This window comes from Clarias gariepinus, chromosome 2 (genome assembly GCF_024256425.1).
Source record: "Clarias gariepinus isolate MV-2021 ecotype Netherlands chromosome 2, CGAR_prim_01v2, whole genome shotgun sequence".
Classification (NCBI taxonomy): Eukaryota; Metazoa; Chordata; class Actinopteri; order Siluriformes; family Clariidae; genus Clarias; species Clarias gariepinus.
In genome coordinates this window covers 29104206-29132124 of record NC_071101.1, presented here as the reverse complement: position 1 = coordinate 29132124, position 27919 = coordinate 29104206, and the positions used below count along the sequence as shown (strand labels likewise).

General features: G+C 36.6%; 1 protein-coding gene across 2 annotated transcripts; it reads left to right on the top strand.

Annotated features, from left to right (window-relative positions):
- Positions 1–27115, top strand: LOC128513697 (GRAM domain-containing protein 2A). 2 transcript variants are annotated; one of them, XM_053487305.1, is made up of 12 exons: positions 1–196; positions 6838–6963; positions 15017–15074; positions 17616–17688; positions 17959–18062; positions 19703–19801; positions 20263–20334; positions 20513–20575; positions 21702–21855; positions 24068–24161; positions 24415–24522; positions 26599–27115. In XM_053487305.1, the coding sequence occupies exons 2-12, from the start codon at positions 6845–6847 to the stop codon at positions 26600–26602; spliced, it is 948 nt and encodes a 315-aa protein (XP_053343280.1). In that variant the 5' UTR covers positions 1–196; positions 6838–6844; the 3' UTR covers positions 26603–27115. The 2 variants fall into 2 exon arrangements, with proteins under 2 accessions (XP_053343280.1, XP_053343281.1); XM_053487306.1 differs by lacking the exon at positions 26599–27115 and having other exon boundaries at positions 24415–24526.
- Positions 27116–27919: the final 804 nt, after the last annotated feature.

Below are 27919 nucleotides of genomic sequence, written 5' to 3'. Positions count from 1 at the left end.
GCAGAGCAACAAGCAGGAGCGAGTCTGCTACACGGCGTTCATTATTAATGTCGCGCTGAGTGTTTTATTTCCGCAGCGTTCACTGACTGTCTAGGATATAAACTCTGCAGAAACTTCCTCACATTTCTACCCCGGTTTTCCCGAAGTGGAGAGCGCAGGAGCTGGGGTCAAATCATGGGCTGTGCTGCGGGTGAAGGTGGGTCAGCTGATGGGGCTTATTATTACCATTATTAATACTTTATTAGCAGATTATTACTTACTAGAGAAAAGTGGCAACTGTCAGTTTAAAGTTTTTATCGTCCATAATTTAGTTCTCTCTCTCTCTCTCTCTCTCTCTCTCTCTCTCTATATATATATATATATATATATATATATATATACATACTATTTTGAGTGTATATTCTTTCTGGCTGACTGTGTGTGTGTGTGTGTGTGTATATATATATATATATATATATATATATATATATATATACACTGTATATATATACACTGTATATTTGGCCAAATCTGCAATGACATTGTACCCGAATACATTTAATAAGGAGTTGGTCTCCCTTTTGCAGCTTCCACTCTTCTTGAAAGGATGTCCACAAGGTTTTGGAGTGTTTTTGTGGGAATTCATTCCGTTCATTCTGTAGAGCATTTATGAGGTCAAGCACTGATGTTGGACAAGATGTCCTGGCTTGCAATGTCTGTTCCAGTTCATCCCAAGGTGCTCGATGGGGTTGAGGTCAGGGCTCTGTGCAGGCCAGTCAAGTTCTTCCACACAGAACTCATCAAACCATTACTTTGTAGTCCTTGCTTTGTGCACTCGGGCACGTTAGAATATAAAAAATGGCCTCCTCCAAACTGTTGCCACAAAGTTGGAAGCATAGCGTTGTCCAAAATGTATTCTGAAGCATTAAAATTGCAAGATTGCCCTGCAAGCAGCCTGATTAAAACACCTGAATTCAATCATTAACAGGATTGGCCAAATACTTTGCAAATCCCAGGGAACTTTTTTCACAGGGCAAAAGGCAGTGTAAATCCTGGATGGGGTGCCAGCTTATCGCAGGGCACAAGCACACACACTCCCAGATACACACTCTGCAGTTTGGAAATACCAGTTAGCCTACATTGCATGTCTTTAGACTTGGTGGACCTACAGTAGAGGAAACCGACCAAGCGTTGGGAAAACATGCAAACTTCATGCATATAGACTGGAGAGAAGATTCCTGATTCATACTAAGCCATTGTGCCACCTCTATACACATTACAATATATTAAAATACCCTTCCTTTGAATAGCCTATGCTACAAGCTACAGATCAGAAGGTTATATGTTAAAATCTACAATAACACTTTAACCTTTAGCCTAGCCATTTACTGCATCAGCTCCATATTTTTTTCATCATTCAGCAAATGAATGCATTGGATTATGTGTTATTTTATGCTTTTATACTTGTTTGCAGTGGATTTTACAGTACTTTACTGACAACTGTGGGACTATAGTACAAAAAGACAGTTCCTACTACACTGTAGGCCTTCATGTTGTAAACAATATGGGAAGTATCATCTTACTTCTTAATAAAAATTTAAAATAAACATACAATGACTCAAATTTTCCACTTGTTCTTAATTTTTGATCGATTCAGTGTGTGATTAACTGAAATGTATTGTGTAAAATGTATTGTAATTGCTTACTGTAATTGGTCCAGTGAATTGCCAGCAAACAAAACTGTGAAGTTTATCTTAGAGGTCACAGTTAGAACCTAAACACTTGTAGAGAAAGCTGAGAATTATACTCCATTACGAAACAATGAAGCAGCTTTAGTTACTTTCTTCTTTTTTTTCTTGAAAAAAATGAGGGTTTTTTTCACACTAGGTTATGCAGTAGCTACAACACTTGCCCTCCTACTGCACTGCAGTGCCCTTGCTGAAAACAATACTTTTTCTAAAGGTTAGAAATTGTAATGATTTCTAAGATTCAAAGATGGCTTGATTAGCCTGCTGATTGGTTCCAAAAATCACCACTAAATCAGATTTTATTACTTCCAATAGTCTCCTGTAGTTCACCCATTTGGAAAAAAGCAAATGTTTATCTGTAATCTATCACAGATCACTGTTCACTCTCACTTCATTCTTCATAATCTCACCATTCACTTCAGTCATGCTGTTTGGATGTAGCCTGTTGCTTGAATGGCACTTAAAAAGCTTTTTTTATTTCTTTGCTTTAAATATTTTGCATTGCAGTTAAAATAGCTTAATGTGTAAGCAGGGTCGGAGGAAGGGGAATTTTATGTTAGCTTACATTTCAGTGAAACAGAGATCATCCAAGGACATGGGAACAAGGGAGCTATTGAAGGTGCAGCTCTCTCAGATACTCTGGCTTTTTTCCCCCAAGAGGCCTCAAGGCACAATACCACAGTTTGCATGGGTCAATGTCTCTGCATTGCTGAATGTAATTGTTTTGTGGATTTCCTGGGAGATAAACAGGATCAGCAGGGGCCTGGTAGCATTTTAAACGTGTTTCAGAAGGAGACAAAGTTTTAGAGTGTAAAGCCTGGGTTCTTAAACTTTTATGTCCCCAGGGAACCATTTAACTATAAAATTTCATGCAATCCTTCAGCACAAATGTAATTTTGAAAACTATTTGAACAATGAAGTTTTGCCTATTTACTAGAGCCATGGTTTACTTTCCTCTGACAGAACAAACCGAAAAAAAAAAGAAAGAAAAACCACAAAATGTGCACGATCATCATTTATTGCCTCCAGGGGTCCAGGAAGGGTCTACTGCAAGCATATATAAAATATATATATATTAAAAAAATAGATATGTTTTTACAAATACATTATTGCAAATACAATATATGCAAACATATATAAAAAGGGACATGTGCTGTATATGAGCAGAGTATTAAGTGTTACTGTATGTGTGGACGATTATTTGGTCTAGTAGTTGCATATTTTTTTCAGTGAGCGCGTCTCCACAGTCTTATTCTGTTCTAAATAAAGCATGCATCAGTCAGGGGACTGTTTTGGTTCACCAGTCTGAGAATTATAAGGTGTGTGGTGGATCCTTATTTAACTGTAATTGCCTCAAACTAGACATTCATTGCTAACCTACAGTATATACAGTATTATTAAATACATATTTGCTTAGAATTGTATGTATAAACTCCCTAAAACTTAATATTATAGCTTCTTGTGTATGTTTAAAAGCAAAGATAATATCTCCAGAGATTACAATAAAAAATGAAACTATTCTACGGCTATACATTGAACAGTCCTGTAACTACCACATAGAACACTTTACAGCAAATCACCAGATGTTTGTATCACACTCCTCCAGACTGCAGAAAAAGTAGCTCTTGTGCCATTAAGGTTATAGAAATCCTTCATTTTTATACTATCTATTTAGGCATTTGGCAGACAACCTTAACCAGAGCAACTTAAATTTTTGTCTTATTATACCTCTGAGCAGTTAAGGGCCTTGCTCAAGGGCCCGACAGGGACGTGGGATTTGAACCTGGGGTTTTTCAAACCATAGTCCAATGCCTCAACCACTGAGCTACCACAACGGTTCCATGATGGCAGATTTTTTTGCATTTCAGTCCAGTATATCTGAACAAACAACAGAACAATACATCTCACCGTGAATAAGGTTAAAGGAATGGAGGAACACGAACATGCTACACTGTACAGTACTGTTCATGTGCTTGCCTAATTGAGGGAAAGTACATGGCAGGAAATTTGCTAAGGTTTACAATGTATTACTTCATTCAGCCTTAATTAAATTCACAAATCTTGTTCTTAGTACTTCCCTTTAACAGTATTACGATTTACACTAAACTGCAAATATACGTACTGTGTCTGCCCAGATTGATTGTGCAAAATATAATGCAGGCCGCAGTAGTTTACAACAGACACTTTAACCTTTAATGTGAATTTGGTTGTTTTTTTGTTTTTGTTTTTTTGTTCCACAGCTCTTACTAAAGGTGGGGAAAAACAATTCAGTTAAAAATTCTTTTGTGTGGTGATTCATGTATCGCCACACTAACAGTGCAATTGTCTGTGACTCCAAAATATAGTTTTACATTTATAATAGAGATGCTCCAGTCTATCAGCCAGTGGCCAGTTTTCAGTTTGATTATTGGCCAATCAGCCCCAGATATAATTGAACTTCTAAGTGGTGCAACATGTGAGCAGTTTAGGGTTCAGGAACTTGCTCAAGGGCCCAACAGGGACAACTGGAACCTGGATTTGTTCCTGAAACAATAGTCCAATGCATTAACCATTGAGCTATCCCAGATCCTACCACCCTTATCAAAAATCACACGTTAAAAGTCTCTTTTTCTCAAAACTCTAAGCAAATTAGTCTCAAAAACCACTCATTACACATCCTTACACCAGTCTTAAAACATCACAAGTGCTAATTAGTCTTGAAAATTGTGCACATTGGAAACTGCACACTGTGGGAAACTGTGGAAAAATTATTTGTTAAATTTGTTTAGGAATAATAATTAGGGTATGCTGTTCTATAAAAGGTTAGCTTTTTGTTTAATTAAATTTGAAATTAAATCGTCACATCCCAAGCACATAGAATTGGATTCTTCTTGCTAATAATTGGAATATACATACAGTACTAGTTAATTCTGGTAACACTAGTTTGCTTCAAAAATTTAATTGAATTGTTTTTTATAGGTTTGTGTTTCTAACCTAATCAAAAATCCCTCACCCGTAGCTGAAGAAAATATAATACACACTCTGTAAACCATAAAGGGTAGATGGAGGTTAGCCCATGGAGGGTGGAGGAATATATTGAATTACAATATTTATCATAGGTTTGCTAACAACAAAATGACATAACAGTAGAAAATGTTAACCTATTACTAACTAACGAGACTATTAATTTTTTTTACCTAGACCAGGAACCCTCTATAGAATGTTTTGAGGGTAAATTCTTCTTTATTCTGGAGTTTTTATTCCATTCTGTTAACATTTTATTCCGTTACTAATTTGTACAAACTTTCCATTTTGTTCCATGACAATGCCTAGTAAATATACTGCAATAATTGTCCATCTTCTCTCCTCACATGAATAAAGTTGGCCTAGCAGGTAGGGATATATGGTTACATACATAAAGGTCTGTTATTTAAAATAAAACAACCTTTGTTCTAAACAGACTCATCTAGCTAGCTTCCTCATCCTTAATATAAACAGGCCATTAATTCCAATGAATTGGTCAACCTTTTTCCTGAATGGGTACCATGGAAAAACCTACTGCTTTTTGTCTTGGCTTCCCACTGTATTCTAGAGTAGTGTGAGATTTGTTCAGCTGTAAGCTGCGACTGTGGGCAAATGTTAGCTTGTTTGTCTGTGTCATATCTTACTAACAAATGCTTAAAATGACAGCGTTTAAGACGATTTGTAAAATAAAAAAAGACACCAATAAAAATCTATAATTATATTGATTAATCTTGCCTTTGGCCAGCTATTAATTGCTAACATTTTTTGCCCTTTAATAGAATTTCTAGTATGTAATGTATGAAAAGTGTATTCCACTCATGTCTCACCTTGTTCTCACTGTGCACTCAGGCGAGACTCATGACATAAAAGCTCTTTGTACACATGCACCGCTGTGTTTTCCAGCTCATTCTCCATCTCTGTCCTGATTCTAATCACATCCCCAAACACGGAGCCAGATCCTCTGGGTAGCTGTGCGCTTTCCCTGGGGAGTCATTTGTTTGTCCACCGCCTGGATGGATTCCAGAGAAAAAAGTACTTTCCCTCGGTGCCACCCCTGTCTTTGGACAGGAAGAAGACAGCCTCATTATTTATTGGAATACATTGTGTTAGTTAAAGCATGGATTAGCAGCATGTAATTTGCATTTTGTTTAATTAATATAATTGTGTGGGTTTTTTTTTATGATTATCCACATGTACCTGATATATGAGCTGAAAGTGCTGTACTTTTGCAAGTTAATCCATGTTTAAAAGCGCATGAGTCAAATAAGGTATGAATTCTTTCTGCCTTCACGTATAGCGATGCTATTTTACATCTCAGTATGAATCTGTTCCATGCATTGACCATATGATGTACAGCAACACTTTTCTGTAACACAGGTCTTACAACAGAATACTGTTAAAATCATATTACCTTAGAAATTTACTTTGTACCCTGTCTTAACTTAATTTAGTGAATATTCATATTTATTTGTTTTATGTTGGGTAATTTTACTGTGATTATGTTTTAAAGCATACGATTTAGCTTTGTACTTCCATTCATCACACCTTGTCTGTTGCCCTTGCTCCCATTCTCCCATCTATATTTAGTGTTTGTTATCACCCTGTTTAGCAGTTTACACACTGTCCACTTCGCTCTGTCCCCATCACTCCTTCTTTTTTTGTCTAGTGTTCATTTTGGGTAATGGTATGATAGATTCTGAATCGAGAAATCTAGCATATAACTTCACCCAACAAGAAACAGCCTCCAGTAAATTAAATATTTAAAAGATATTTGCTTATACAGCATTGCTTTCAGTACAAAATAAAAAGAAAGCGGTACATGAAGTTGATTTATTGGTAAATGATCATAATTGCCCTTGCTGTATCTTTATTTTTCTTTGTAATGCACTCTCATCTGTATTTCAGCTGATTGTCTTCTCTACTGGTGAAAGATATGGTTGTTTGCATGACATACAAGTTTATAAAGGTGGTTCAAATGACAAATGAATGCACTTTTTATGATTTAGACCTTTTTACCTTGTTGAACTGATAAGTTGTACTTAGAGAAATTTAATGAATATATACTGTATTTGAGCAATTATTTTATTTTTCTTATAAATTCTCTCAGGTCGAGAATGATGGCAGAACAGATGGATCAGAGTGATGATGTGGGCCTGGTAATCCCGCCAGAGACCAGTGACCCTCAAAAAGAGGATGAGCCACAGTGTCCCCAGCATTTCAGACAAGGCATCATGTGAGAAAAAAATCTGCACACACACACACACACACACACACACACACACACACATGGCCTCACTTACTCTAAAACCAGTTCTCCTTTTAATCAGATGTTCATGACTTGTCATAACTTAGTCATGTCAGAAATGAAATCATGCCTGCTGTCTCCTCAGTCCTACAGGCCTGAGCCTGTACCACACTGGTTCTGCCAAGAAGAGCTTAACATAAATCCTCACAGTGGACTCCAAAGTGTTGAGCATCTACAGTGACTAATGAACATCTAAATTAAGGTTTTAAAAGCCAGACACAAATGTATACTGTAATGTTGGGTGTGTTTTCAGGGTGTGGGTACTACCATAAGGAATTACGGATGCCTGACAGTTAATCAGCCCTAGAGTTTATGTAAACACTCCAACAACACATTTCAACGCAATGGTTTGTAAACAACATACCATCAACATAGCAAACCCTATTATATTAGTCTTTAAAAAGGGGAGAGGCATTGAGAGAATATTTAAAATGAAAGCTTAACCTTTTCTTGTAAAACTTGTGATGTGTTAAAACAATAAATAAGAATATTCTCTTTATTTCAGTAAGGTTCTATAACGTTAGTGTTTACTAGCACACAAGTGAGAAACACCTTCCCTGAACAAATGCAGCATTATTTCCTCTTAACTCCACACCAGGGGAGATGGTCAGCATCTTCAAATCTGAGATTGTGAAAAAAAAGGTAGATTGTAACCTAAGCCTCAGGATGGAAGTAAGATAAAAGTCATGAGTAAAAGTAAATTGGTGCAAGAGCTTGACAGAGGGATCAGTGCAGCATCAACAGTAATGTGGACACCATCGTGGTAATGTGTACCAATCTGATGTGAGAGAGAGATGATTCGAAAGGCGAAGCTTTTAATTTACGTGTGCCGGGTAGTGACCGAAAGTTCGAGGGCGTGGATGCAAGTGGGAGAAATGAGCTTCCTCCACAGAATGTCTGGCTGGAGGGTATCAGTGTATGTGATCTGGAAGAGGTGGCTAGATAGAGGGATAGATAGAGGGAAAATGGATGGATGGATCCCTAGCAGGAACCCTAACACATATTTCTGGTTGTATGACTTTGTCTTCTAGTTGTAATTAGGTTGTGACAATGTTGTTTTTGCAAGTTAAAATGATGTTGGGATGACACTGAATTAAGACCACTAACACAACAGAATGTCAACATTAATTTATAGAATTGATACCGCTTAACATCTATTCACACAACATGTAGGCACAAGTAATCACAATCGCATCTGTGCTCCCTTAATTTTATAACAGTTTAGAAATCCTGACTGGAGAATGGGATGAACAGCTTCCAGCATACAGCGTGTATCAGGTCAGGTCTCTTGTTGACTCCATCTGGCTCCCAGATGCAGCAAAACCAGTGCTAGTGATATCAGCAAGAGGCAAATAAGTAGTTTTTATTTGGAAGTGAAACAAAAGGTTGTTAAATGACATGAAGGTAGAAAGTCAGTAAATTACATTGCTCATGATTTAGGCGTGATGCATTTGTGCAGTTCAGTATTCCAGATAACTTTGTTTGTGTCTATACTACTATACTGTAACGTGGTACTTACACAACATTTGGTTTCACAGGGCGGATCTCAAACATCAAGCAGGTTATTTTTGTTTGTTTTTTACTGTGTTTTATTAGTTAATTTGTTAATCTGTTTATTGCTTTTTATAGTATTTTTTTATGTTGTTTTTTTTTCAGTTATTTGCATGTGCTTAAGACTTTTGTACTGTACTGTAAGTGTCAGCCAGTGAAGGCAGCAGTATAACCATGTCATGAATGTATTTCATTTTTTTATGCTGAGTTGGTGACATTTGTTCCACGTTATCCTAATGCCATGGAGTCAATACTGGGTTCAATATTCTTTTGAGTAATTTTTACTTTAAAAAACAATCTTATACCAAAATTTTCCTAATTTAATATTTGCTACAACATTTTAACAACCTAAATTCTAGATGGGTATTGCCTCTTTTTTACAGAAAAACTTAAAATAATAACTGAAAACTAGCTAAATTTTCAATTTCTTCCAATTGGGTTGTCATACACAACTAATTAAATAGTTGAGCAGTTTTCATTAAATCGTTTGGTGCTGTTAAAGTTTCAGTCCCTTCCTGGAGCTCTGTGTCAGAGATATTTTTAAACCATTTTTTTTTTATCTCAATCACTTTTAATTTAGTCATGAAAAGAAATATTTAAAAATAGCTACAACAGCCAAACAAATGATCTATGCGTGCTAGCTGGAGGCTTAAATATAATTTGTAAAATAAAATTAATTATATACTGAACACATCAAAATATTGTTCTATTCAGGAGACAGTTCCCTGGAGCTGTTATTATGCAGACTTTGTACAGCAACATTTGACAGGCTAATCCTGAGAAAGCCAGTCTTATTTAGATGACTTTGTAATCTTCCTGCAGTGATTATGCTGTGTAAGGCGCCAGTTTAACAAACGCAATAAAAACAGTCAGTCTTCTATAAAGATGTCTCAAACCTTGCTAGTGATTTGTAAGTGTGATTTCCTCACAGGCTTAATGTCAAGATTTAATATTGATGAAGTAATACACAAAGCAAGAAAGTATTATTTACGCCAAATTACAAGCCTGAGCTACAGGCTTTTCCAAAATTGTTTTAAAAGCTATGTCGCATAGTGAAACCTACATGCGTTTTGGCAGAAATAAAATTATGAATAAGCTTGTAGAACATGTAGAACAGGGTTTAAAAAGGGGTTTAAGTTCTGATCGTAGTGTTACACATGTGAGAAAGCCTTTGTGGAAAACTCTGTTACTATCCAGAACACGTTCATACCTGCTATCATGCTAATACTGGAGCTTAGCGCTTGTGTAAGCTTATTTTGGAGGAAAAAGGCCTGAATGCATCCATCACTGTTTTTGTAATTCATTAAGAGAAAGATTTTTGTTTGAACTGTTATGTTATGTATGTTTGTTAGCTCTGTCTTCTTTTGTCCAAATATTATTTAGCTCTAAGTCTAATTTTGGCAATCTACATTTCAATCAAATTTTTTCTCCTTTCACAACACTTTACTAAACACTTACTAAAGCTTCACTCGTGCTTAAAATAGCACTGGTGCTAAAGAGAAACAGTTCAGGAAAACCTTTAGCATTCAAAGCTAAATAACTAGAAGCTAGAATGTTAATTCACTATGTGAAAGGTTTTCTAGTGTTGCGCAAGTAATATGAACACTGTTTACTTGTTGTGTGTGTGTGAGTTCTGGTGTTTGCAAGTATACAAATGTTGACATTATGATGTTAAGCAAATCAAGCAACACAAGACCCTTTTTTCCTTCAATACACTTTATCCTTTATCATATTAATGTAATACAGAGACATCTGTAATCAGGGTGTGTGTCTGTGACACACAAGAGAGAGTATGACTGAAGTGAAAAGGATGTCAGGGATAGATATTAGCGTATTGGATGCGTGCAGTGTGATTTAGTAGCCTGAAAGTGGGCCTCATTAGGTAGAAAAGCTCCATCCTCCCTCTGCGTAAGCTCACAAAGACACAAAGAGCTTGTAATGATGGATCGACTGAGTGATCACTGTTTAAGACTGCACAAATGGGGCCACACATGAGCAAATGTTACAAAACACACTACATCTGATGTGTCAATTTGCTAAGAATGTTTGCTTACTTTTGTCCATTTTTTATCTATTAAGATACATCGGAATGAAACCTAATACAGTAGAACCTCGGATTAAGAGCACAATTTGTTCAGGAAGTGGGCTCGTATTCCAAAAACACTCTAAATAAATCAAAGCACATTTTCTCATAAGAAATAATAGAAATTAAAATTATTCGTTCCACAGCCCAAAAAAATAAATACATAAAAATAGTTAGCACAAAATATAAAGTAAAAATAAAACAAATTAACCTGCATGTTACCTTAAAAAAAGTGTTTTCATTTATGCGCACAGGCTCTCTGTGTGTGTGTTTTTCTCTCTCCTGCGCTGCTAAATGTGTGTTATGTGTGTGCGCGAGCGTAATTTGACACGGTGCCGGTTGTGTGTGAGTGAAGCACCCCCTCTCTGTTTCTCACACACACACACACACACACACACACACACATTAAAGGCAAGAGAGAGAGAGAGAGAGAGAGAGAGAGAGAACCGGCCCGGTGTCAAATTACGTGCGTGCACACACATAACACACACACTCAAACACTGACACACACTAACGACAAGAGAGAGTGTATGTGCGTGAACCTGCGCGCGCGCACACATAACACACACACACTCTGCAGCGCAAGAGAAAGAAAAACACACACACACACACACACACGGATTGATTATATCAGTATGAGACGAGTATGTGAAAGACCCAGCAGGGGAGATGAATACGTTGTGATGACGCAACGCTCGGTGTCAAAACAAGAAGCGCATGCGTTATACATAATACTTGGAGCTCGTAAACCACAACAACGCTCGTTTTATAAGTAAAAATTTATTAAAAATCTTTGCTTGTCTTGCGGAACTATAAGATGGTAATCTAAAAGACTAAAAGATGATAATCTTTGGATGCATGACGTATCATGGTAGAGAAGTACCCATAAGCATACAGTGCTATGCAAAAGTGTTGAGGCACAAATGTTCTTGTATTTTTAACATACTCTTAAGAAATATTTTTTTAGTTCTTTTGTTACCTGTCATTTTGGACATATCTGCTCCTTATGAGTCCAGTCCCTGTACCCGGCCAGTTTGTAAGGAATGTTTTTTGTTTGTTAAGCCACACAGTAACCTATAAATCATTCAAGCATAAAAACATCCAACTCAAGGCACGAAGCAGTGAGAAACAATAGTAGATGATGAGAGATGATTAGGCCAGTGATAAATATACTGGTGAGGCTGAATGCTGAGTGATTGGAACAGACGCGAGGGGAAATGAGGTTGTGGCTGTGTTGTTACATAAACAACCACTTTTTAAAATCTTTTGGCGCTTTGCAGCCTGTCACAGTAAAATATTAATTCCCATTTCCTTAGTTTAAGCTACATAATTAAAAATAATTAATTTCATTTAACTTAAAGAAATGAGGTGTGGCTCAGGAACTTTGCACTTTCAGGATACAGTATATACTTGCACCACAAACGTGAACTATATGTGAAGTATATTAAAAAGCATAATAAGTTACTTTTTTCTTGGCCTCATACAATTAGAATTGCACACAAGTGTGAAAGACTAAGAGACTGTATATAACATTTTAATCAAAAACTCGTCCTTTTTATAATGTGATCATCATATAAACGTAAAGACCAAACCTTTCTCTCACTGATCCTTTCATGAAGTAAGCATGTTTTGACATGATTGAAAAGGTCAGCAACAAGCTTCAAGCTGCATTGACCTGACAAATTTAGCAGCCTCCGATCTGTGCTTTATATAGTAAACCCAGTATTCCAGAATAAATTCTGTAAAGCTTCCTTTTAAAAAAATATATTTTTGCCAAACACAAAAGCAGTTCTTGCCATAAACATGTTGGTCTTTGTACAGACACACTGATGACTCAGGATGCAGGATTCTAACCTTTTCTCCAAAGAGTATTCAGCTGCTCCATTACAGAATTCAGTTCCTTGTTGTCACAACAGATTTACAGGTCTACTGGTGAATCCGTTTCATGTGCCTGAAGGTGTGTGTGTGTGTGTATATATAGGCCTATATATATATACTGTGTGTATATATATATATATATATATATACTGTATACAATATATCAAGTCAATATTGTTGTATTGACTTGAGCTCTCTTGTATTTATAATATTTTTTTATTTCTTAATTACTAATGAGGAACTCAATGTGAGGTTCTCTTTTCTCACTGCGAATATCAGTTGAGTTCGTAAATGGGACAAACAAAAGGCGCAACTCAACTTTACACATGTCTACAGCAGCTTTGACACATTTCATGTTAGTTAGACTTGAATGCCCGGTTGCACAACAGGTTGAGTTTTTTTTCCAAAGGATGTATGGCAGAGAAGCCTGACTGCGGTCCTGGAGATTTCCCTGCTCTAACACACCTACTTGACCTTGGTCATTAACTTACCCCTTATTTTCATATTTCATTTATCGAGTCTGGAACCACACAGTTCGCAGCTGTAATTGCTGCCAAGGTTAATCGTACAAATGCTTATTTACTATACTTATACGTTTAATTATTTATGGAATAAATTAAATTTTAACAGATTTACAAAGTACTCTGTGTTGTGGAGTGGCAAACATTACACAACTATTTATTGTTAACAATTATAACTACAGTATATAAGTTTAAAAGAATTACATATTTGATTCAGCCTGCTACAGGTCTGGTTTTTATTTCTGCAGCAGTCCGCTATTCAAACAAACTAACGTGAAAAAAAGTAATGTCTTTATTACATTTTTACTGTTTATAACTACAGGTAACTGTTCAGGATTTATGTTGCACATGGCATGGTAGTGACATCATTCCAGTAACAACTGGGAGCTTCAAACAGCTGATATCAGATATTTTGTTTTCTTGACCTACTTAATACAATGCACTTTAAACCTTCCAGTAGTCTAGGGGCAATTTTTTTTTAATGCAATTTTCATGGTTACTTTGTTTCTGTGCATGTTTCCTGTCAGTGTCCTCTTAATAAAATCTATTATCTATTATAAAATATATAATATTATGTGAAACATGACATTTTATGGTCCTCAGAATCTTTGCAATTTATCTCAGTAGGGGAAGAATATTTTAAGGGCAAAATAGAAAAATGGTAGCTTAATGGTTTAAATGATGTATTTCACAATCTTTTGGCTATTTATTCAAGTGGAATAAAAAATTTTTATTTCATAGAAAACATTCAAGCTAACATAAGGCTTGTTTTCGAATTATTTTGACCAGTCATAAGGCTTGTTTTCCAATTTTTTTGACCAGTCAAAAAAGATCATAATTAGAATTGCTATTGCTGCATCCGATTATCTCATAAGTGGAAAGTTGAAGCTTGGAGTACAGGTGAAACTCAAAAAATTAAAATATAGTGCAAAAGTCCATTTATTTCAGTAATGCAATTTAAAAGGTGAAACTAATATAAGAGATAGACTGATTACATGCAAAGCAAGATTTTTTAAGCCATGGTTGCCATAATTGAGATGATTATGGCTTATATTGTAGCTTATGAAAACCCCAAACTTACAATCTCAGAAAATTAAAATAATGTGAAAAGGTTAAATATTTTAGGCTTAAAGTTGAACACCCCTCACCGTTTGCAGCATTGTTGATTTGACTTCAATTGCTGAACGTTGTGCTTTAGAGACATTCGAATTGATGGGGCATTTTCCTTCTGCCTTTCGTGTCAGTAGTTGGGAATTATCAGTTATAATGCTGCACAATTAATCATTTGAAAAGAACTGCCAGTATGACATTGGTAATTATTTCTAACTGACATCAGTCCTCTGCTATCCTGTATCACCTGTGAGCAACAGCAAATAAAATATCTTGCTTTTTGAGCAGCATGTAGGTTTACAGCTGGTGCAGGACAAGTGCTAATGACTTGGGTAGTGAGAGGTGTTTGAGGAAGTCAGATTTGCAGCCAGGGAGGAGCAGTGCCTGTGGGGTTTGCCTGAACATGCTCTATTACATATACACCAGGGCTGGATTTGCATTCCTTGTGCATAAACAATGAAGCTTTTTTTCCTGACCTCAGTCTCCAGCGGATAATAAATAATAGATTATGTTAATAGCAGCTGACTTTCAAATATTCTGGAAAGAAACGTTGATCTTTTTTTATTGAGTGATTGAAAGATGACTTTTCAAAACTGTCTTGTGTGTTAGCTGCAAACACTTAAAAATAAATGTTTAATGTAAAACGCATCTTTTCATGGTACAACCAGAATTTAAATGCATCAAAAAGCATTTTTTTTGTTCCTCAGTTTGTTATTATTGCTCACTTTTGTTTCTTATCCTCTTAATATTTTCTGTATGCAGTGTAAACATATGTATGCATACACCTATGAAACTAATGTTATGTGTGTTTGTGTTTTCTTTTTATTTCATGTCGTAGGCTGCAGCTGATAGATGATCTCTCATACGAAGATGTAAAGAAATGCTATCGGGGATCAGTGAGTAGCATCTCTTCTTTCTTTCACCCACACAAATCCTTATGGAATAGGGATGAAACTTAAGTACTTTCCATTATGGTGAATCTTTCCTGGGTGTGAACAAAGCATTCAAGACTCATTCAATGCATTCCTTTCTTTTAGAGCTTTGATATTCTGCTGTATGGTGTGTATTTGTTTGTGGTATATGTACATATGAGATTGGGTACATTGCAAGTTTTATTGCAGTTATTGCTCTTTAAATATTTATACATTTTACCTTTATATATTGTTTAAGTAGTTCTTTAGGTGTGCAGAGTTTTTTTTTAGTACCATACAGTTTGAAGGAGTTTTGAAAGATTTTGTTGCAGTGAGCTGCAGGCAACTTATGTAAGACTGTTTGTTTCCTTAGATGTAAATGCAATTGACATTTTATCTTATTTTTTACATTTGAGCAAATGAGAGTTAAGGGCCTTGCTCAAGGGGCCAACTTGGTGGTGTTGGGTTTGAACCTGGGACTCATCAGTCAGTAGTCCAATGCCTTAACCACTGAGCAAACAGCAGGTCCTAGCGCTAGCAACCGGTCCTTTAAGTGTTGCACATTCAACAGATGCTCGTTCGGATTAAGATCAGGGAAATTTGGAGACCACACAACAACCTTGAACTCTTGGTCTGCTACGCCACATACACAGCAAGCTGTGATGCACTAAGTATTTTGATACCTTTCCATTATAGCCAGCATTTTTATAGTTTATTTCTGTAGGATCGGACCAGACAGGCTAGGCTGTGGCCCAACTTGCATAAATTAGCCTTGGGTGCAGATGATACTAAAACCAGTTAAATGTTGGATTGCAAACATAATTTAATCATATGAGATAACTCCATTATCCAAATATAATGGAAACTCAGATGATTCATTTCACAACCCAAAAATATTCAGATTAAAATAATAAATATAAAATTAAAATAAAATAAATTAAGCTGCACATTACTACTAAAAGGAATAAGAGAAGAGAGGAGGAGGAGAAGGGGGCCACTGTGTAGGCTGTAGGATGACACACACACACACACACACACACACACATATTAGCGGGATCACTGCTCTCTAAGAGTCTTTGTCAGAAAACTGGAATCTTTTTCTTTTTGTGCAATTTTAATAAGGAACCTTTGTAATGACACTTGCTGTTGCCTCCTTTTGAGGATTTTACGTAAATTACATTGTCGTTAAACAGATTAATCCTACATTGCTACAGCCTTTTGAACCTTTTTATTTATCAATGGTGATGTTGCAGTAGAGTTACTTACCAACAATCCAATAGCACACGAGAGAAAGGGAAGAATAATTGGCTCGTTTTGCAAAACACTCAGCCTAAATCACTCATAACCCAAGGTTTCACTCTATATAACTGAACCAGTGTTGATATTACTGTATGTGGTGTTATTGTTATGGCTGTTTAGTGTGTATATCAGCAGGTTTGATGCTTCTGCTTAGACCACTGGCAGTTTCTGTGGTATCCATTTCAGGTCAAGTCCAATCATCAACATCTTTGCATGCTTTTTTGCTATTTAGAGTTTCACATACTCACTTGATTGATTTACACGGTTAAGCATTAGGGAAGTGAGAGCAATAAAACTCTCACTGGTGCTGTTCACTAAGGTTTTTATCAAGTGGAAATCTCTGCTTGTCTCCAGTTGAGATGCAGGTCTAAGACTTTCCTTTCCTAAAGGGTGAAGATAAGCAGATTAAGGATATAAAGTCTCTGGGATAAACTGAAGTAGAAGAATGGGTTTAAGTTCAGAAAGAGCTGAGAGGGAAACAGTGTTGTTGAACCGAATACAGCAGGAAGATGAATTTTGAGTCAGGGAGCTTCAGGAGGTGGATCAAGGTGAGAAATGAGGTCATGACAGCAATTTAAATTTAATTTATGATTTAGCACTATAATGAGGAGCACACTGGCTAGATATATCACTAATTGGTTGAATAGTAATCTGAAAATACATTAGTTTACAATTGTAATTTGAAAATGCAATAATACAGTGTATCTGCAAAGTCAGGAACCAATATAAGTAAAACTACTTACTTTATTTTGGACAATTATTTATAATACATGTTTCTTTATGTACTACACAGTTTATCATCCACTCTATCATGTTTTTATGGATTGTTTTTTTAACCTATTTGGATAAATTTGGATTTGCCGTATAAATGTGCAGGATGGGCAAGTGATGCCCTTACGGGTTCAATGTACAGTATATTTTATTTATCATAAAGTATCTGAGCAAGATTGAACAAATTTAAATATGAAACGTAAATGAAATGAGAAATGCTGAATATCTGATCATTGTTGTGTCACGTAACATAATTATTCTTTCTCAAACCTAATATTATGTTTGCATTTTTTGCCATCGATTCTGTCATCATCTTTTTTTATTTATGTAAATCGTGTATAGTAATGACAGGGATGAGTGTACCAAGAGGATGTCTAGTTGAACCCAGAATTTCAAGCAGTGAAGCAGGCAGGCAAACTGAGTGCTCTCATCCAGCCGCTTTGTCTCCCCTTACAGACTGTTAGCAAGTACAACTCTCAGTACCACAAACTTTTCCAGAACATTCCCAAAGAGGAGATCCTCATGAAAGGTACAGTACAATATTTACTGTCTCATAATGTATGTTGGTCCTTGTGTGGGTCATGCCGGTTTAGCTATAAACATTAAATAAATGTAACAACTTAATGTTGAATTTCTCCTGAGTGAGTTTAGTTAACTTCTCGTGTATACATGTATCAGTTACGGTACGCACCAAGAGAAACCTAAACTCCTAGCGTGTTTGTTTTGCCAGCTTTGCTGTCTGAAGCCACTTCATAAGCAGGAGAAATGACCCTTATTACACTTTTTCCTCCACTCCTAGTGTACTCGTGTGCTCTCCTGAGGGATATCTTACTGCAAGGACGACTCTATATCTCCCGCAACTGGCTGTGTTTCTACGCTAACCTGTTTGGCAAGGACATTAAGGTTAGTTCCAAAGAGTAGGTACAACAAAGAGTTGTGTACTTTTACATTAGGGAGAATAGTTTCATTTTACACACGCTCAAACACACTATACACAGTATGCTCAATTGACGCCATATCCTTAATTTTCTCTTAAGCAGGTTATCGTTAAACCAAGGTCTAAAGTTTTCCGTATTTAACACAGTATGTTAAAAATTCAGAACTGGGATAAGACCTAAGAGTTTGGTGTAGAAGGACCTAAGTATAATAAGGTACAGTTTTTTGACTGATACATATGGTAGATGTTTTTTAACTCAGAAATGATTGTTGTAGACTTTCACTTTGCTTTACTTTGATCCGTGTTACTACTTAAACTTGTTCTGAATAGCATCAGTCAATAATAAGCTTTTCCTATTCTTACATTTGATATGTGCTTTTTAATCCTGTCCCTTTTTTTTTTTTTGTTTACTGATTTATTTTCTACATTCTACAACAATACTGGAGATTTCAAAATTATAAATTAACACATATGGAATTGGGTAATTACGTAACAACAAGAAAACAACAGTTAGTTGTTATTTTAAGACACGGATGTCAGCCTTTCTGTAATAGTTCTTGCAAGAACAGTATTGTCAAGTGCATTTGCAAAATCCGTCAAGCACTATAATGAAACTGGCTCTCATGAAGGCCATCCCAGGAGGACGAGACCAAAACCTACCTCTGCCGCAGACGAGAAGTTCATTTAGAGTTATCAGCCTGAAAAATGACCAATTAACAGCACCTCAGATTAGAGGCGTTATGAAGTCTTTACAGAGCAGAAGTATAAGTATCAGAAACATCTCAATATCAACTGTTCAAAGGAGATGAATGCATTTTTTGGACGCCTTCAGCATTCCTTTACAATGTAGAAAAAAATACAATTTAGGAACCATCATGGAGCTAGAAAGTGTTCCAAAACTTTTGAATGCTAGTGTATATTTAATAAACCTTATATGAGTTTTATGTCAGCACGATGGCTTAGTGGTTTGCACTGGCGTCTTGCACCTCCAGGGTCCGGGTTCAATTTCCACCTCTGTGTGCATGGAGTTTTGCCTGTGCGTGGTCTCCTCCAGGTACTCCAGTTTCCTCCCACGGTCCAAAGATATGCAGATTAGGTTAATTGGCATTCCCGGAATGCGCGCTGCATGTGTGTATTTGTGTATGCCCTGCGATGGATAGTCAACCTATCCAGGGTGTACCCTGCCTGGTGCCCTAAGTCTCTTGGGATAGGCTCCAGCCCACCCGCGACCCTGTACACAGAATTAAGCGGTATAGATATTGAATGATTCAGTATAAGAGTTTTCATATGAGTTTCTTGATCTGTACTTTTGCTTGGTCTGATAAATATGCACACAGGTCACTAGAGCACAGGGCTCATGACCTAATCACAAACCCAATATTATTCTTTTGGCCTGCTGCTATCAGTAACTTTGTCTGTTTTCCCTTTATTTTGTTTCTGTGGGCATGGTTATATAAGGCATTTTTTCACCCCTTGTTGTTGATTTGAATGTGCTTCAACTAGGAAAATGATAAAAGGTGTCACGGAAAAGACTGTCGCAAGTAGCTCATATTGTTCATTTTAGTGTGTATGCATGTTTGTGTGTGTGTTTGCATGCATATCTCAGGTGGCTATACCTGTAGTCTCTGTTCGTCTGGTGAAGAAGCACAAAACAGCTGGCCTGGTCCCTAATGGTCTTGCCATCACAACAGACACCAGTCAGAAGGTATTCTCAAACACAGACATACATTATACACCAACATTTATTTTTATGTCTTTGTTGGTTAGTGTTTGTTCACTAACCAGACTGTGCAGTCAGTCTCAGTACAACCACTAAAAGCTAGTGGAAATAAAAGGGCCTGGCAAAGATCCGATTGCAGACACACATTGTGCAGTGTTCAGGGTTCAATGACACATCACAGAAGATCAATTCCAGCTGAACTTATGGATCATTAACTTCAGTCATGGTTGCACACGGGAATCTCAATCATCATAATCATTGTGCTGTGATATATTGGAAACAATATTCCTGCATAAACTATGTATAATTAACCAGTTTTGAAAGCTGCACAAGAAACACATCAAGACAAAGATGTTTGATAAATATTATTATATTTATAGAATTATTATAAAACTGTTTCTCAAAACCTGTGTCTAAACTTTTTAAGTTGTTTTCTTTTTCTACAGTATGTTTTTGTCTCACTCCTGTCGCGCGACAGTGTGTATGAAGTCCTCAGGAGAATCTGCACCCATCTGCAGGTAAAACAAACACACTCATGTGCAAGAGCAAACAAACGTCACAGTATCACATGTACTACTAGTTCTCTCACAAATATACACTATTACTAAATCTTATTCTGTAGTTTATTGTTTCTCATTGATATGAGTTTTTTTTTTTTTTCCATAATGTGAATTTTAAAGGATCTTTGATTTGTAGGTCAATGGAAAGAAAAGCCTGAGCCTAAAGCAGTATCTAGAAGAGCCTGGCTCACTGTCTACCGTAAGAAACTTTAATCAGTTTTTAATCTAATCAATCTATGAGTGAGAATTCATCTGAAGCATTGTGTTATGTTCATACGCTCACCTACTTTACTGTGTTTCTGTCATGTATTTATAGAACATCCTGCTACACTTTACACAACACTGTTGACTTAGTCCAGGTTTAGTTAGCTTTACTTTGGCAGAAACTGTTGACAGGAGACTTCAGGCACTAGGAGGGGTACTTTCCAGGGCACATATGCACACACAATCACACATTATAGGCAATTTGGGAATGCTAGTTAAACTAATCTGCATGTCTTTGGACTGTGGGAGAAAACCCGGAGGAAACCCACTTGAAGGTATGAGGCCACACTGCTAACCACAAGGCCACCGTGGCACCCTATAGTGCTGCATGTTTCAATTCAAATACTTATGACATGATTAGCAAATGCGGGGCTAATTTCTAGGCTGCGTGTGCCTTTTCCGCGTGAAGATAGCAGGTGTGTGTTGTGTTAAAATCACGATATTGTAAGTGTCAATACAATAGTGTTTAATCAGTCAGGGTTCAGTGTAAGCTCATTTCTAATTCACCAGTTTCCAGTGATGTTACATGACATGTTAATGAGACCTGTTTAAGAGACATATATAGAAATAGTGCAGACAGAAAACATTTAAAGTTCCAGGATATAGTGTAGCTGCAGGAGTCTGTGAGATGTGAGCAAGTATTAGCATGTAAACTGAAGCTTTGGAACTTTATCTGTTTGAGCAGAGGTTAGAGATGGAAATATGTGAGAAATGAACAGACTGAAAGCCCAAAGTGCTTCTGCAGCGCTCTCTTTATGTAGAGATGAGGCACAAGCTGAATCCCACTGGCACCACTATCAGCAGCCAGTCAAACAGATATTTGAGTAATGCAGGAAAATGTTAACCAAAGTAAAAAAACAAACTAACAAGTCCAGGAAAAAAAAAAGGTTTATTTAAATAAAGTGACTTCTGGCATTTCTTGCAAAATAAATCTTGGATGCCTTAGAAGATTAATGGTTAATATGCCAGTTGCTTCGACTGGATTGTTCCTTATGAATCAATATTTTAGTTATTGAAAGCATAGTTTTTTATCTTGTCCCTGTGCTGTCTTTGTCTCTCAGGATGAGTTCCCAGTCAACAGCACTTACCCTGCAGTGTTAAAATGGCGCAGGAAGCCTTCAGCACCATCCGTCTCCTCTTCTCTACCTGATCTGTTGGGAAATTCCTCCAGCAGCGGTGGAAATCCTCCGTTTGTCAGTGAAACACAACTGCATGGTACGACACCTGCACAAGACTATCATGGAACTGAGTATATCATGTTCTTTACAAATCATACAAAATATATATGGATGCCCACAATTTTCAATATTCAATATTTAAAAAATAATACAATTTAATATTTAAGATTCTATACTGGTTCTAGGTGCCTATTTAAATGTAAGCAAATGTAAGCAAATGAAGCGATATTGCCCATATTTCCTTCTTTGTACAAAATCTCTGATGACATTCTGATGGTTTTGATCTAAAAATTAATCATATGGGCCATGCCAGCTTGCCATTGAAGCACAAAGAGCACACACAACATAATCTAAATTCTATGTAAATATCAAAAAGATATTTTGATGAAAAAATGTTATCAGTAATATGGTCACTTTTTATAATTGCATTCACAATTTTGGACCCCACTGTACATTTACTTTACTTTGCAAAACTTCTTGCTCTGCTTATTTTTGAAAATTTTGCTTCCAAATAGCCAGACCTTCTTGTATGTTTTTAATGTAGTTTTGAGGAACAGTTTTCCAGCTTTCTTATTTGAAACATTTTTGACAAGTTTTTGTCTCAGTTTTGTTCTGTCCAGTCTCGGTACTGTATCTAAGTAGTTTCAGAGGAATGTTTTTGTTTGTTAAGCCACACAGTGACCTACTGTTTGATCATTCTAGCATAAAAACAATTCAACTTAAGGCACGAAACAGTGAGAAGCAGGTGCAGATGATGACAGATGATCAGGCCTGTAATTTGTATACTGGTGATGCTGAATGCTGAGTGGCTGGAACAGACGAGAGGGGAAATGAGGTTGCCGATGAGGTTGTTACATAAACAACCAATTTTTTTAATTGTATCTTCAGGCACTTTAGTTTGTTGCAGTAAAATATTTGTTCCCATTACTTTTATTTAATATACATCAGTTAAGGATTTAACATCATTTTGTAGTATTTTGAACATGTAAACATTTTTTGAGTATATCCTTGCTCTACAGCAGTTATTGGGCTTTTGCACAGTACTGTATATTTCTAGGCTTCTATTCTATAGAGATTAATAGGTTTTTTTAGTTAATTTATTTTCACACAAGAAACATATAATAAAAAATAAGTTAAGATTTGTAATAAAGAGTGTTTTTATGTCATGTTCTGTGTCAAGGCTGGAACAGGTATGATATACTGTACACATATAGGTCCAAAGTAACGGGAAACTATACTGTTCAAGACTGTACAGGAAAACCAAATTGATGTTATCTTTACACATGTGATGATTTTTCACTTTCTTTGTTGAGACATGCAGCAGGTTTAATATGTGAAAGTCTTTACATATTTATTTTTTCGGCATATTATGAAATATATAATATTTTCATAAACATGTTGACCAAACTGTAATGTTATATACTTATTATAGCCTTGAGGTTACTTTGGAGGTTTTTAGCCAATAATGCAAAGACACTTAAAGTTGGACTAAAAAAAATAGAACTGAATGCTATGCATGGAAAAAAAGGGAAATCATACAAATGAGGCCAGAAGTTTACATAGACTCATGCCAAACATTCAAATCCCTAAGATTTCATACTATTGGCAAGTGAATTTGGGCATCTCTCTCCTTCACATCAGCCATTGATTCAAGACAGTTCATTCAATCTAAATTCTGTTGGAGGTGTTGGAGTCGCTACATTATGATGGTGTGAAATCTTGTTACACATAGAAGAAGCTCTTAGTCCAAAACAAGCATAAAAAAGCCAGACTGATGTCTTTTGGTCAGATGGAAAAAAAATATTGTACCCTTTGGCCATACAGCTCAAGGAGGAAAAAATTTAGGTTTTTTTTTTATCTAAAAAACAGAAGCCCAACTATAAAGCATGAGGGTGGAAACAATGATGTTCTGTAGAACTTTGGCTGGAAAAGGTAACAGTTGCATTTTTGAAGAAAGAAGGACTGATGGAAGGATGATTGCCTAGAAACACTGAATCGACACTACGTAAGGTCAGGCTCCAAGGTGTTTCACAAGTGGGTCTTGCATCAGGCCAGTAATCCTAAGCATTGCTCCAAGCAGGAGGTTCACATCCCTGACTAAGTTAAACTAAAGGAAATAAAATAATAGTAGAACATTTCTGATATACATAAACATACTTTATGATCCTGCAGCTTTTGCGACAAATGTGCTAGTTTAAGGTTTTTAGGCTTATGCGTTAAGATTTTTTTCAATGGTTTGTGCTTTTCAGAAAGACGTCTCGAGGCTGAGAATATTCTGCTGACTGAACCTGTACCAGAACTAGGTCACATGGAATATCAGCTTCTCAAGTTCTTCATCTTGCTGTATGTTTCATTGGGGACAAAAGCTATTTTTATCAATCACAACAGTACAGTATATTGTTTCTTTTGATTTATTGTATATAATATTGCCCTCTATTGGCTGGTTCTGGTCTTTTACTTTTACAAGATTCAAACCATGTATCCTTTTTTAAAAGCAGATTTGATTTTAGGATTAGGTCTGTTCCTTAATTTATGAAAATATTCTAATATTTTCTAATGTGTGTGTGTGTGTGTGTGTGTGTGTCACTCCTTGCAGTATTATCCTGCTGATTATGTCTTCTTGTTACCTGGCCTTTCGTGTGTGCAGTCTGGAACAGCAGCTCTCCTTCCTCAACACACAGCCTACCTTAAACATGAGAGAGAGGTGAGATCATACACTGACACCTACACACACATGTAACAAAGCTTATGTACACTCACTGGCCAAATTTGTATTAGACCCAAATATTATGCAGTCACAAAACAGGGTTGTATTCAGTGTAAGTGACTGAAGGCTAAAAGCGAAATTTACACAGGGAAAGTAAGTCGTGTTGAGAGACCTGTCACGCACATGCTAAAGTCAAATTTTTCGGGCTCTCCATACAGACTATGCAAATTACCCACATGTAGTTCACACCAGATGTTTGTTGAACAGAAGAATCTAAGATTGGGATTCTTAAACATTTTTAATCCTTGACTTTAAACCACACAAAAAACATAACTGTAGGACAGTAAATGCAGAATGAAAATGCTTTTTTGTTACTTTTTTTTAATTATATGCTGTAATACGAGGTAAATAAAAGTACGAGACAAACTAAAACAACTGGAAAAATTTTTTATATGGCATAGGACTGAGAAGCTAACAATCATGTGAATAGAAAATGTGAATTATGTGAATGACATGGGAGGTGAGTAGATTGCCAATATATTACTGTATGAGTAGTCTAAGCTATAATTATCACAGCATTAATCATAGCAAATTTGATTTAATTTAACAATGTCTTCCACCATCATTATTCAGCAGCTTATAAAATAGTATTCAGGTCAAGGGCTTTAATTAATGTTCACATCAAACATTTTCTTCCAATTATCTCCAAATTCTTCTTCCAACTGTCCAGTTAGAGTAAACCTGTTCCCACTGTAGTCTCAGTGTCCTCTTCTTGGGTAAGAGAAGTGGATTATCACTAGATGGGGTCTAAATCACATAGATGTGATGCCTAATTGAGTTATTATTTGCTTCTTCTCAGACCTCTGTCATCATTGAGGCGTTTCTACTAGAACTGCCACTCACTGCTTTTTTTTTTTTGCTTTTTGCATTATTCTGTGTGAAACATCGTAGACTGTTCCAGTCTGATGGGCATGAAAGTCCCAGGAGATCCGCAGTTTCTGAAATTCTCAAATCAGCCTGTCTGACACAAGCAAACGTGCTACTTTCAAACTCTCTCTTCCGTTTATTTCCCATGTTTAATGGAACATTAACTGAAGCTCTTGACCTGTATCTGCATGAATTTATGCACTGTTGTACTGCCACAGTATTGGTTTCAGATTATTTATTAAGGAAACTACAAACGAAAACAGGCGCAGCAATGAAAACAGGAAACATGAACTATGGTCAATAGCAGAAATCTAACGAGCATAACCATTAGTTCCAGGTAGATTCATAGCCGTTTTTTTTTTTCTGAAAATGACAATGTTAAACAAAAGATAGACAATGAATGTTAAAATACATTCAAATAAATATTGGTGATCGAAGACAGGTTATAAATAGTTGTGCTCATTAATTAAAAAGGTGACTAAGGTGCCAATAGTGATGTGACATGATTCTGTGAGGTGCTGTGGCCAATGAAATCTGTAGTCTTGCACCATATTCAAGGCACCCATAACAAAGAGCAGATGTACAAGTGTTTGTAATAAAGTAGCTGGTAAGTGTATAGGTACTGTATAGTGATCATTTTACACCTGGCTCAAGGATGTAACATTAAGGGAGACGACACGGCGGAATAACTTAAAACATAATATTTATTACAGCAAAATTAACCAAAATAACAGTCAGGACATCAGTATCAGTAAGTTGGATCAGGGTGAAATGCAAGTGAATGGATGCATAATGGAGTGTGGTCAGCGCTAATGAATGAGTGCGAAACAAAACATATCATCACAATTTGGAGCGCAGGCTCTGGCAGCCTGCCCACGAACCAGCTGAGCAGCACCCTGACAAACTCTTACACCACGTTTAAATAAGAGCCATGACGCGCATCAGGTGCACTCAAGTCACGCCCCAAATCAGAAGACCTACAACACAAAAGAGGAACAAAAAGAGAAACCAAAATCCTAACAATTGTTGAGTAACAAAGCTTTAACATCTTAGTATCAAAGCTAATATGCACTAATGTGTGTGTGTGTGTGTGTGTGTGTGTGTGTGTGTGTGTGTGTGTGTGTGTGTGTGTGTGTGTGTTTACAGGTAACAAAAGTTGAAAACCCACCTGACTCCTGTCCAGTGTTAGCATGATCAATTTTTACTGATCCACTACTGACCAACAGCAGACGAGGGAAAGACGCTTGTCGGCTGTTGCCTCTTTTGTCTGGACTAAACTTGCTCAACACGTAGAGTAGATCAGGAGGGCCACTGCAGTGCACTTTGCCTATGGTACTTGTTATTCTGACTTTCCATTCTGGGAGCTTTCTGACGTTCTATACCAGCAAAACCAAGAGGCAGTTACAACGCCACGTTTCATTTTCAAACGTCTATCATTACAAGAGAATCACTGCTGAAAGGTGGTCATAGTGCCAGTGAAATTTGTTTGTCCTGTTCTTTTGGAAAGTACATAGAGAGGAAATGCAGTTTAGGTAGGACGAATCATATCAGGCAGCACTGTGGTTTAGTAATCACCATGCTTTACACGTACAGGGATTACATTTCACCTCTGTTCTGTGTGTGAGTGTGTGTGTGTGTGTGTGTGAGTGTGTGTGTGAGTGTGTGTGTGAGTGTGTGTGTGAGTGTGTGTGTGAGTGTGTGTGTGTGTGTGTGTGTGTGAGTGAGTGAGTGTGAGTAAGTGTGAGTGAGTGAGTGTGAGTGAGTGTGTGAGTGAGTGTGTGAGTGAGTGTGTGTGTGAGTGTGTGTGTGAGTGTGTGTGAGTGAGTGTGAGTGTGTGTGAGTGTGAGTGTGTGTGAGTGTGTGTGTGTGTGTGAGTGTGTGTTTGGAGTTTGCAAATTTTTCCCATGCTTTGTCAGTCCAGTTTCTTTCCACCGTCCAAAGACATGCGGTGTAGAGTGATTGGTGTTTTTAAATTGCAAATTGGCACCCCATCCAGCGGGTACCCATGCCTTGTGTTCACCAAAACCCTACAAAGGATAAGCGTTATAAGGAAAGGATGGATGGAAGGATCATTTCACCCTCACAAAGATGGATTTGTCTCAAGAATGAGAATGGAAGAATTTTCAATGTGTAGTCAGATATTGTTCTGGTGTTGGTTAAAGAATGTTAAGACTGTTTTGTGAAAGAGTTAAAAAAAACGAAAGAGAATAGTGAGTAATGTCACTAAACCTATATAGCATGTCCTTGTGTGATTTCCTGTTAACTTTTATTTTACTACATTCTGCTGTAGGAAGAAGTTGATTGTAGTGATGTACTTGAAAATTCAGAAACTGTAGGAGTGCTTAGTTTATTGTAAATTAAAAAGTTTAAAATGAGAATAGGTGCAATTTGCTTTCTAGGGCAGATTTACTATATTTATTTGTGATATTTTGTACAACATAGTTTATTTTTATGCTGTAGGATATAT